General features: G+C 35.3%; 1 protein-coding gene across 1 annotated transcript; it reads left to right on the forward strand.

Moving 5' to 3' along the window:
• Nucleotides 1-9,036: 9,036 nt before the first annotated feature.
• LOC143570134 (uncharacterized) lies at nt 9,037-11,885 on the forward strand. Its single transcript, XM_077055869.1, has 2 exons — nt 9,037-9,712; nt 10,716-11,885. Exons 1-2 carry the CDS (start codon nt 9,310-9,312, stop codon nt 11,453-11,455), a joined length of 1,143 nt encoding a protein of 380 aa, XP_076911984.1. The 5' UTR covers nt 9,037-9,309; the 3' UTR covers nt 11,456-11,885.
• The last annotated feature ends 1,129 nt before the right edge of the window (nt 11,886-13,014 follow it).

Raw genomic sequence — 13,014 nt, forward strand, 5'->3', positions numbered from 1 at the left:
GTGGGTTATGCCACCCAATCATTTGGTGATGAAGCCATGTACTGGTGGGAATCTGTTGAAAAGATGAAGACCCAGGAGGAGATCAAAGATATGAGGTGGGACAATCTAAAGGAACTGGTGATGAAGCGGTTTTGTGCGGATGCAGAGGTTGAAAGGGTTGAAATAAAGTTATTGAGTCTGAAGGCGGGTAAGATGACACGCCGGAATACAACATAAAAATTCAACCGCATGTCAAGGTTGGTGCCAGACATGGTGAACACTGAGGCCAAGCGGATCAAGTGCTACATCAGAGGAATTCCACAGAAGGTCCTCACATTAGTTAGGGCTAGTAAACCTGCTACCTTTAACTCTGCAGTTGTGTTAGCAGAGATGGTTTATGATGACCTGGCGGCGGATGATGTGGAAATGGAAGACAAAGAAGGGGGAAAGGAACCAAACGGTCTGCAGATGTCGTGGAGTATGCGGGGAATAAGACACAAAAGACCGCATGCAAGGAAACATGCAAGGTGTGCGGGAAAATGCACCTGGGAGAATGCAAGGCTGGTCCCAACCAGTGCTACCGATGCGGGAAGAAGGGGCACATCTCTCGTGAATGCACCGAGGACCAGAAATGTTACAAGTGTGGTGAGTCGGGTCACATAGCTAGGGATTGCAAGGAAACAGAGGCGGGAGGTGCGAAAGGGTAAAGGCTTAGGAAACTGCGGAGAGGAGCGCTCGATGGAAGAATAATTGCTTACGTAATAGTTTTATTTCGTTTTTAAGTACGATTGCCTAAGAACTTGTTCTATGTTAAGGTTTAAAACTTATACTTATCTATGACGTGTAATATATTGAGTTTGTTATGAATGATTATTATGTTATGATAAAATGTCATCTTAGACAATAATGTTAAATAGTATGAAACAAGATCCCTTGGAAGGACGAGACGAGACTTGAAATATCGAGGGCCTCATGGACAAGCTACCTTGAATAGCTAAAGCACATGAACACCACTCGGTGACTGCAAGTCAGGAGTAAGTGTAACATCACGAAAATAACAGGTCAAAAATACTAAGTTCAAAAAGATAAAGGATCAAAAATGACAAAATTTTAAACTTAAAAATCAAAAATGAAAAATTTGTCACCAGACCTGATCGCGATACGCGACGGCCGTAGACCAAACGTCATCGCGTATCGCGATGACGAGGTCTTACACGGTGACACGTGTCCTGCCACGAGTCACAACGTGGCATAAAGTCACGACAAGGTGACACGTGTCCTGCCACGTGTCACCATGTGGAATAAAGTCCGCCACGTGTTACCACGTGGCACCGCTTTCACCACGTGGCGCCACGTGGCTAGCCTACAGCGTGACACATCATAGCTACGTCGCGATACTCGACGGCTATGTCTAGACCCATCGCGTATCGCGACGGGTCTCCAGAAATTGTCTATAAGTAGCAAATTATGGCTTCTCACTTTACACACCATTTTTCACACACTCTTTCTCTCTCTAACATCTCTCTAAAAATCACCTCGATAAACGTGTACCGACCACCTCGTTTTCCGTGACCATAAAACTCCGACATTTTACCTCGTAATCTGTGCCATTAAACCAATGATACTTCGAAATACCGACGACCCGGCATTTCGCCTCGAAGTACGTGCCGACCCGATGAACCGACGACCCGCCTCGAAGAACGTGCCGACCTGAGACGAATCGACGACTCGCCTCGAAGTACGTGTCTACCTGAGACGAACCGACAATTCGCCTCGAAGTACGTGCCGACACGAGACGAACCGATCACCCGCATCGAAGTGCGTGCCGACGAGACTTGAAGACTGACGTGCATCGATTTGCGTACCAAGGAGGTTTTGATAAAGATTCTCGATATACTTGCCAACGTCGAAGTGCTGCCCGTGAGTTTAGAAAATAATAAGCCAAACAAGGTAGGCATAATGCCTGAATTAAATATTAATAAAATAATAAAGGCTTAGACCCTAGTTAAAGGTATGGTTAATACCTCGAAAATAAAGAAAAGAAAAGCATAGAATTATATAAAGAAAGAAATATAAATATAACTATTGTTATATATTAAGCGAAATTATTATTTAAAAAGATTTTAGATAATAATAAAAGAAAAGAATTAAAAGAAAAGTAAAATAATCTTTATTAATAAATAAAGATATAAATATAAGTAAAATAATATATATATATATATATATATATATGTATGTATACGTTTTGGAAACGTAAAGAAAACATGATGGACTAAAGGTCCGAATATGAGAATAAAGTATATATGATTTGGCTATAAGTTCAAACATATTTATAGTTGATAATATTATTTAAGTTATTATTCTTAAGTAATAAGAGAAGAAAAGGATACGTTTCTTAATGAAGAAGAAACTTAGAGTTTAAATAAAAGAAAAACAAGTTAAACTAGAGGTTTATCTTGTAAAAGAAAAGAAAAGTAAATTAGTTAAAAGAAAGAATTTTTAACTTGAAAAAGAAAAGAAAGAAATAATATTTTAAACTAATGGTTTAAAATAAAGAAAAGATGTTTTGAACTAAAGGTTCTTAAAGAAATTAAAATCGAGGTAAAGATTTTACTAAAGAGACTAGAGGTCTTAAGCCGGATTATATATCCGACTAACAAAAAGTTATACTTGTACTATAGGTGCGAGATAACAAAGAAGAGGGAAAGATCCTCGGACAGTGTATTGAAGCTGATCCAAAAGAAAAGGCTATACTCGTACTATAGGTGCAAAGTAGTAAGAGGAAAGACCCTCGGACGGTGTATTGAAGCCGATCCAAATAGAAAAGGTGAATACGCCCCCAAACTTTTACAAACTAATTTTCAAACGAGTCAAACATGTTATATAAAAAATGTTTACAAGGGACTACGTGTTCCTAAAATCGTTATAAATAAGAGTATAAGCCTAGCCCTCAGGATGTAGTATACGTTTTTCTGAATCCTTACATATGTGGTACTACGCGGTGTGCGCATCGCACCACACCTGGTCGTAGGACGCTTTCCTGTAGGAAGCACGACCATGTGTATACATACAGGTACTTAACTAAGTCGAACGCTGCGGCGTTTGCTAAGGTATTTAGTGTAGAGACTCGAGTTTATAATTGTGTTGTTTTAACTTTGTTATTCCTAAGCCAAGATGGGCCGAGGCTTGCGTAACCCTCGAGGGGTAACAAAGTAAAAGAAAATATTTTTAGCGTCAGCGTATTCACCAGCATATCGCTGACATATTTCTTTTACATTTCAGGAAATTACAGTATCAAGAATTGGAGCCATTCATGAAGTGGATGTTTGCAAGGTAGAGATAGCTAATTATTTTAAATTATTGAAAGAATATGTTTTGTAAAGATCAAACGATGTTTAAAAATAAAACACTCGGATATTTATTATCTGAAAAGCTTTTCAAATAAATTGAATATTATTACAAAATAAAATATTTATAAATAAAATGTTTCAAAAGTTATATATTAATATTTTATTATAAATAAAGCTTTATAAATATATTAATATTTCAAAATATATTAATACTTTTTTAAAGACTTCCGCTAAACTCTGATACATTTACAAAACAGGTACCAACTGTTGGTCATACGCCTAGGCCGTAAAACGGGCTGTAACAGTAAGAAGGATAACCCAGAAAGAAAGGACGATCCAATAAAGTGCATGAATATAGGAAGTGTGTCTTTTACAAGGAATAAGCTAGGTTTCGGGGACGAAACCTCTTTAAGGAGGGAAGACTTGTAACATCCCGATATTTCCAAAATAATATTTAATATATTATTCACGTCGGGTGAATAAATTGAGTTAGTGGAATAATAATAATAATAATAATAATAATAATGAAAGGATAAGTAGGATTTTTAGATGGTATTAGTTATGGACTAAAAAGGAAAGATGGGTCTTAGATCCATGGGCTTAAGGGAGTATAAATACCTCCCTTAAACCTAATCCTTTCCATATATAATGCATGTAATGGTTGTATGGTAAGTTGCTTGGTTAACTAGAGCTCGCTCAGCGTAGCTGACTTTTAGTATGCAAGCAGGTGAATATGTTTAATGAGCTAGCATGAGGAGGGCACATGGCATTGATTGAATGGCTGGCATCAGAAGATGGAAGAAGCGATGTTTTAATTATGATGTCGTATTTTATGTTTTAAAGAAAAGATCGAATGTTTTGTATCGAATGATCAAAAGTTAACATTTCCGCGAAAGTTTTAATTAACTCTGATTTGTAGAATTGTGTTTATGAGTAAATCCAACGTCCAATGTAGGGCACCGGTAACGGGGCCTTACAGAATGGGGAGCTAAAAATTTTGGAGAGAAAGGAGAAGCAAGATCTCCAGAGGAGCGTCGAAATGGGAGACCGATGGAACTCGGGCGTGAGGACGAAAGGAGAATGGAGAGTGAGGGTTAGGTGGAAGTTAGAGGTAGACGTGAAAAAGGAGGGCAGAAGTTGGTTATGGTAATGTACTCCTCGACAAAATAGCATACCATGTTTCTCATTTCTAATATACCTACCTGATGGATACTCGAGCGCCATGCTTTGGAGGGGGTTCTCAAGGAAGATGAAGATTAATGCGGATGCGTTCAAACCAAAAAAAGAGAGACATAAAGGGTAAATGTTTTGGCTTAGTCAGAACTCAAGTGGTCAAGAACATCCCTAATATCCTTGAAGATCTAAATCATTTTAAGGTAGAAAATGTGAGAGTGAAGGCTAAGTTGTATCATCCCGCCAAAATTTTGGGTTAAAATTGAACTTTTACATGGATAACGAAATCTGAAACAGTATAATAAAAGATGGAAAATAAATGTCACACCTCGATCAAGGGGCTGGACATGACAATTGAATACCAACCTAAACACAACAGATCTAATGAAACAAATGTACATTAAAGTATTAGGTCAAGGTTACAATCAAATGTCAAAAACAACTACAAAGCTATAAATTCAACTACAATCTAATTAGGTGATATGCTTTACTATCGATCAAGGCTTCTTCGGGTTAGGCTATACGACTCAACATAGTTCTTCTAAAATGCTCTTATGTCTCCAAACAAGCTCTTGTCTAATTCTCTAAATCTCCACAATTTGAAAAGAGGAACATGAACACATACCCCTTATTATTATAGATCATTTTTATTTATGTCTGCCAACATAAGATACAAAACGGCGTGAATATATGTCACAAGATAATCCTTTTATCATTTAGTGGGTGGTCGTCCGTGATATAGGCCCACGGTGTGCGGGGGTCTTCCCCAGATAATTTTACCCATATATCTCGTGGCTCTTGACGAAGTTAATGATTATGCTACAGTTTCGGGGATTGTTAATGACAGCTAAATTGGTCTTGATTAATGATACACAATTAGTTTTAAAAAACGATATGTAGAAGCATGCATTCACCCAAAAATATAAGAAAAAGGGAAGTACATGAACTCACCAACGTTTTAAGTTGATCAATTATTTTTAAGCACGTGTTCAGGTACCTCTTCTCAAATTGTGGAAATTTAGAGAATTAGACAAGAGCTTGTTTGAAGATAGAAGAGCATTATAGATGACTAGTGTTGAACCATAGAGCCTAACCCGAAGAAGCCGATCACCTAATCAATTGCAGTTGTATTTGACATTTGAGTGTAATCTTGACCTAGTACTTCAATATACATTTGTTTCATTACTTCTGTTGTGTTTCAGTTGGTATTCAATTGTCACGCCCAACCCCTTGTTCGGGGTGGGACAATAAAAAACTAAGACCAAATGCACATGAGTCTAGATTTATACATAAGTGACAAGTAGCAGGCATCTTGTGTGTCAGTTTCAAACCATATATCAAACCAGTGAAAATTAGGTACCTAATTAAAAAATATTTAGCAATCAACCAGTAAAAATTTACCTTTGTAGATAAGTTTAACCGTCCATAGATAAGATAGGAAAGCATTGATATCCCTAATCTAACCCCTGCGCAGATACCCGATAGCAAAAAATATTTTAACTAAAAGAAAATCGTTCATCTACCATCAGGAAGGAGAATAGCTCGTATACGATCAACACAATTCCACGTTGCTCTTTCAACTGATGAGGATTCACCATTAGCTATGGAGATAAAAGTGGACGGAGATCCCGATTATGATCGTAATATATTATTCAAAATGAAAACTTAAAATTTTGGAAACATGTCGTGATTCTGTGATTCTGAATTTGAGTTTGAATCAAGTCGGGATACCGCTTTTATAGTCAGCCGGCGTTATCGTTGGTTTATAAACACGTCAACGGGAAAATATAACATGGCGTGAACATCATTTTTTGTCAAGAAATATTATTGGAATTTGAAAGTTTGAGAAACAAAAATAAATTATTCTCTTAGTCTCTTTATATAAAAAGAAAGATACTTTGTGAATTTTCCCTTTACAAAAGCCCAAAAATAATTGTGTAAATCTTTAAAAGTTTCATTTTGTAAAATTTAGCATGATTTTTTTTACGTAAGCTATGAATAAATTACTAATTCAAAATTATAATTATCTAATCTGTCACTTTTGAAAGTTAGAACATAAACCTAATAAATAAAAACATTTATGTAATTAACTCTTAGCAATTTTTATTTTTTAAATGTTTTTGTATTATAAAAGTATTTGATATATCTATCTATCTATGCATTTGCCTACTAAAAAATCTTATGTGTCATTATCTGGTTGCTCCTCACCTCATCTTAATCCACCAGTTTGCTTAATTTGTAATTTGAGGTTTCAAATGCATTTGACCCGAATTTGCAGGTATGGATCTCACCAAAGCCGGATAATCCTTAAATGAGTTATGACATCTCATTTTGTGACACTCTTTTACAATCAAATAATACTTTTCGCGGGTTATAGATCACACCAAACTCGGATAGCCTTGAAATGAGTTATAACATCTAATTTATTTGTAAAATAACACCTTAATAATCAATTTTTCGTAGATAATTGGTTTAACCAAACCCGAATAGCTCTTAAACGGGCTATAACATTTCCTTTATCATTGAAACCCTTTCATTATCAAACCTTAATTTAATTTCTCTCTTCTACATATTCTCCGTTGTCGGTCTATACTTTTCATCATCGGTTAACTTCCAATTACCACCCACCATCATCAACCTCCCCTCTCATGCATCAACCACCATCATCACCTACATCAACCGCCCTTTTTCATAAGACAAATATTTGTTTTCATGTTTTATCGTTTTAAAAAAAATCAACATGTTCGTATTCATTTATGTTCATTAGTTATAATTATAAAAAAAACTACATACTTGAATTGAAAGAGCCCAAACTTCAAAAAATATAATGAACGTAACAAACTAATATATAAATATTAAATCGAAACATAACTATGTTAAAAAAAACAAATCATTACAATATATAAAATAGCAAAACGATTAAAAACAAAAACTTAAATAAACTCTCGTAACACGGGGGACTCAACTAGTATTATATATATGGGTCAAGTTATACTGTAAAAGATAACAAAAATAAGAAGGATGAAAATGGTTTGTGGCTACGAAAAAAACCCTAAAAAATACTAAAAAATTATTAAAAACGTCATAACTCAAAAAAAAAAAAAACTAAGATGCTTCTCCCATCGTTCTTGTTCAGAAAAGAACCATAATGTTAAGGTAAAAGATCCATGTATTTTTTTATTTATCATTGTGTTTCTTTTAATTTCGTCATTATTTGTGTTTTTTTTTCATTGACATTTGTCCTTTTCATTGATATTGTGTTATATTAGATAACATTATGTTATATTTTTTCGATACTGTGTTATATTTTGCGATATATTATATGTGGTTTTGTTTATTTTCGTCATTGTCATTTTTGGCAAATTGGATTTTAATCACAACTTAATGCAGTTGGCAGATAATAATCACAACTTAAAAAATAGCTCTCACCGGGCTCAACTTCACACAATTTGTTTTCATTGGACCTCTGTAAAAAAAAACTTAACAGTATTAAGTTTTTTTTCCAAATTTCAAATTGATGTTTTATGCCTTTCCATCGAAATGGGGATACGAATCGAATTATGTACAACTTATCTTAAAACAGTGCTTCAAACAACTTGATTTTTTTTAATTAAAAGTTTACACACCGAATTTGAAACATCCTTTAGTCGCTTGAATAATCGTTTTGAGGTAAGTTTCACATCAATAGACTCACATCCTGATTCCGAACGAAAACCCTAAAACATAAATTTGAAATACGGAAAAAACTTAACGACGTTAAGTTTTTTTAACGGGGTCCAATGAAAACAAACAATGTGAAAGTTGGGATCAGTGACAACTATATTCTAAGTTAGGATTATTATCGGCCAACTGCTTTAAGTTGAGATTATTAAAATCCATTTTGTCTCCTTTTTTTTAACAAGAAAGACGGGGAAAAGTATAGTTTTCTTTTTTTGTTTATTATTTATAAATTATAATTATTATATATTTGATGTGTGACCACTTTTTTGTTTTTGTTTTTGTTTGTAAAGTCTGATATTTAAAAATATATATATAAAAGAAGTGAAAGAAAATAAAAATTGATTACGATAAAACATCACACACATGATATATTATATGATATCTGTGTGCATTTACGGTTGTGTTTTATGACACGTGTAATATATTTGTGATGTACATGTTTGTTATAATTATTATTATATGTTTCGTATTCTTAAAGATGATCTACCTTCCTTCCTAACTCCTACCATTGAAGTCATCAATCCAATTTTGGATGTCGGTAAACTATTTCTTTCTTTTTAAATATTTATGCGTCTCACACATAATAAAGTTAAAAAGGAACACAATTCAAAGATGATATCGTTTGTTTCATTCTCTCTCTAACCCCCCCCCCCCTCTTTCTCTCTCTAGAAACCATTAATTGTTTTTCATGACCGACATTTGTCGCTTCAAGTTGACGATCGAAATCAGTTTGGAACACATTTAAAGAACGCTTGCTTGGTGTGATAGGAATAAATTCTTGAATATTATTATTATTATTATTATTATTATTATTATTATTATTATTATTTATGTTTTTTGTTAGGTAAAGAAACTCAAAACTCAAAAGGGTTTTTGCTTGCTTACAAAAAGTGGTGGTCGTACCATGAAACTGTAGCATTGGCGACTGCTTACGTGTTTTAATTTTAAATCGCCATTTTTGTTCTTTTAATTGTTCTTTGAACGTAACCCTTATATAGGGTTGGTCAATCATTGATCAAGATAGTGAAAGAAATCATCATTTGTTTGATAGTTATAACAATATTATTAAAGGAAAATTGGATATTACATGTGCTTTAAAAAGGTGGCGAATTCGAAGGATTCCGGCGATTATGCGAGCTTTGATCGTGACACCGTGGAAGGGGACGTCGGAGGATTATCGCCACCACTACCGCCACCAGAATCGCCACCGGACATGTTTTCAACCGAGTATAGTATGTCTGGGGAGTTGTCTGCTATGGTTAGTGCCTTGACTCATGTTGTTTCGGGTCATGGGTCCGGTAGTGGTCGGTTTCATTCGTTAGACTCGCCTTCTTCGGCTTATTCGTCATCAAGTTCGGGCTCGATAGCCGGGCAAAAGAGGATTCGTGATCATGAAGAAAGTGTTAATCAATTTCCGGAGCAATTTTATCAAGGTTTTTATGGTGGTTTTAATGAGTTTAGAGGTGGAGGAGAATCATCATCTTCAAAAGGTTAGTTACATGTAGTTTCTTATTTCACATCATTAAAAATAAAACAACAAAATGCTTTTTCTTTAATAAAAATCATCATTAGTTATCTTTTTCATCCGTCCTCCCCTCCTCTGCGACGTGTGCCTAAGTCATGGCCCACCTCTTTCTCTCACAATCATAATCTGTCTCATCCACGTGCATCGCTTTAAACTATTCGTGTCTCATCTCTTTCATCCAACTCATCATATCACGTCAGCCTGGTGGTCGTTGCCGACCACGTTGGAGTCTTGAAATAGTTTTGAGATATGATCATTAAAATTTAAAAACCTCATAATCATCGTACTCAGTATATCCCACCAATAGCAAAACTATGGTAGGGTCTGAGGAGGGTAAGATGTAGGCAGCCTTACCTCTACCCCATAGGGATAGAGAGGCTGCTTCCGGTGAGACCCCCGGCTCGATAGTAGTTTTGCATTAAGCCTTAGACATAAGGCACATAGCACTCAATCATCGGGACACCGGCTGATCGGTGCATGTATCCTTATCTTTCAGCTATCAACGCCACTACATGATGCCTGATTAACCGTCCGTCACTTTTAACGTTATTTTCACGAGATTAGTAAAATAACGTCAAAATTAGTGCAATTTCACTTTTGCCCACCCGAGGGTTCACACATATATACATCATATGTGCGCACCGCAAGCAGGTCTAAAATTTAAAAACTTGATGGTCTTAAATTTTATGTATATTTGAAAACACATCTAATACACATTCTTTAAGTTTTCTTTTAGATATGCAACAAACTCTATTCTAAAACCATCAACCACATTAATACATTTATTTGACTCATTTAAATGTGTTAAAAGTTACTTTATGAAAAATGTGTAAAAAGATGAAAATATGAATATAAAATTTATAACTAGATTCTACTAAGTTTGGATAACAGTTTAATTAAGTGTACACATTGTGCATGCATTTGTTAATTATCATTCACATTCTAAATATTTAATTTGCATGCAACAGTAAAAGAAGAAGTTTCGGTTCCACCACCACCAACCACCACAGTGGCAGCTGCCACCGCAGCCGCCACAACAGGGCCGAACCCGCCAATCCAACCAAACCAACCCGAACAAACAGGGGAAAGAACCCAAAAATACAGAGGAGTAAGACAAAGGCCATGGGGCAAATGGGCAGCCGAAATCCGCGATCCACATAAAGCCGCCCGAGTTTGGCTAGGCACATTCGACACGGCCGAGGCTGCTGCAAGGGCCTACGACGAAGCGGCCCTCGGATTCCGGGGAAACCGAGCAAAACTCAACTTCCCCGAAAACGTCCGATTATTACCACAACAACAAATCCGGGCAGCCAGCCAACATTCACCGGCAACACAGTTCACCATCCGCCAACCACCACCAATGCCACTGCACCGGTTTCAGCTCCCGGACGCCACCGCAGCCCGGGACTACTGGCAATACTCTCAATTACTACAAAGCACAGCTGATTTCCGCCAACCACCACCAAATAATAATATGTTACAACAAATGTTCAATGCATCATCAATGGGCTCATTTAATTCACAAGCATCAAGTATATCTACATCTTCATCAGCCACTAATTATCCCCTGTATTATCCGAACCAGCCTTCGGGTTATTGGGATTTTCGACAGCCAGGCGGCCAAAATCAAGGCGATCACCCCGAATTCCCATTCGACACTTCGTCGTGGCCGGACTCTGATCAGTTCCGGCCACCACCTCAAAATTGATTAATTTTTTTTTATTTTTCATTTTGCATGCTTTTAATACATATTTTATCAAGCCGAGTTGTATATATTATACTGCTTTGGAATATATACCATAGTCTATATATCTTACAAAATCTTTTACAAATATTTTCTCAAAATACAATCGACAAATAATTAACATGGATGTTTTCAGGTGTGTTTTAAGAATATTATGGGAATTTGTAAAAAGGATAGAATTTACTTTTATATTTAAACAATGGGCATGCAACAGGCCATAAAGTATGTACAAAACATGGTTTTTAATACTTTTGTTTTATTTTATTTTATTTTGTCATCATCTTTTTAATTTATTTTGTTTCGATCGGACGTCGAGGTTTCTTTAGTTTTTTCTGATTTTGTTTAAAGTACATGTAAAACAAAACCAATAATCTTGAGAATAGAACAAGGATGGATGTTTATTTGGATTTTAGGTTTGAGTTTGGTATGATCTATTTGGTTCTTATCTAAATATCTAAAATAGGCCATGGATGTTATTAGCCTACGTGTTTGTTTTCTTGTGTTTCGGTGGTTTCAATGATCTCGGTTTGGTACAAATTACTATTCGGTTTAGGTTTTAGTTATTTATCGTCACCACAAATGAATGATTTTTAGGATACATAGATCCCTCTATAATATTTTGCGTAATTATTAAAAAATAATTTTCATTTATTACTTCATAGGATCCATCGGTAGTTATCGACAAATTTAGTCATTAGTAACAATCGGTTTAGTTTATTATGAAGTAGATCTACACATGTTTAACATAAACAATAGTTGTTTGATGTAATGTTGTGGATATATTCATAGTTGGCATGTCAATCTATCATGTTCTTAAGTTATATTTAAAAATTGTGAACAAATTTAGCATGATTGAAAAAATTGTAAGAAAGGTTGCCATTATTATAGGGTTTAGGATTTAGAGATGTTGATATGTGATAATGTATATAATCTATACTAATTAATAAATAAAACTTCCCTAATGCCACGTGTCCTGTTTTTACTCCATCCCTCCTCTCAAATTCCCGCCTCCCCCACAAGTCTTTTACAAACCGGGTTCTTGTCATCTATTAACCTGCACCACAATATTGGCGATAAACCCTAAATCATTATTCCCCCTTTTCTAACGATTAAGGTCCCTGAAAGATCAATAACCAAAATCAATATTTCTTCTCTTCTATCCTTTAATTTTTATCAACCCTTCTTATCATCATCATCATCATCATCCATGTCTCATCGATCTGCTGACCGAATCTTTATTCCGATCAGAAACCAATTTCCTATACCTTGCTCCGGCGATTCGGCTACTTAGGTATATGATTTCTTCTTAATTGTTTCTTTCTATGTGTTTTACATACTATTAGATTTCTATAGTTTCATTATTTCACTATGGATCATACTTGATTTTGGTTTTAATATTTCAATTTGTCTAGTGATTTACGTTGTTTCAATCCAGCTGTTAGGGATTTTGTTTTTTGTTTGGATTAGGGCTTTAATAATTGTTGGTTTGTTACGGGTTAGGTTTTCATCATTTTGCCCTCTTT

The sequence above is a fragment of the Bidens hawaiensis genome, unplaced genomic scaffold (assembly GCF_021521415.1).
Source record: "Bidens hawaiensis isolate Kalapana, Puna unplaced genomic scaffold, B.hawaiensis_p1.1 tig00024828_1, whole genome shotgun sequence".
In the NCBI taxonomy this organism is placed as follows: Eukaryota; Viridiplantae; Streptophyta; class Magnoliopsida; order Asterales; family Asteraceae; genus Bidens; species Bidens hawaiensis.

Excerpts from the sequence above, each read along its gene's own strand:
- LOC143570134 (XM_077055869.1), top strand. The coding sequence starts at position 9,310 with ATGTGCTTTAAAAAGGTGGCGAATTCGAAGGATTCCGGCGATTATGCG. Across the intron at positions 9,713-10,715 it reads AGAATCATCATCTTCAAAAG|TAAAAGAAGAAGTTTCGGTT; the intron begins GTTAGTTACATG and ends TGCATGCAACAG.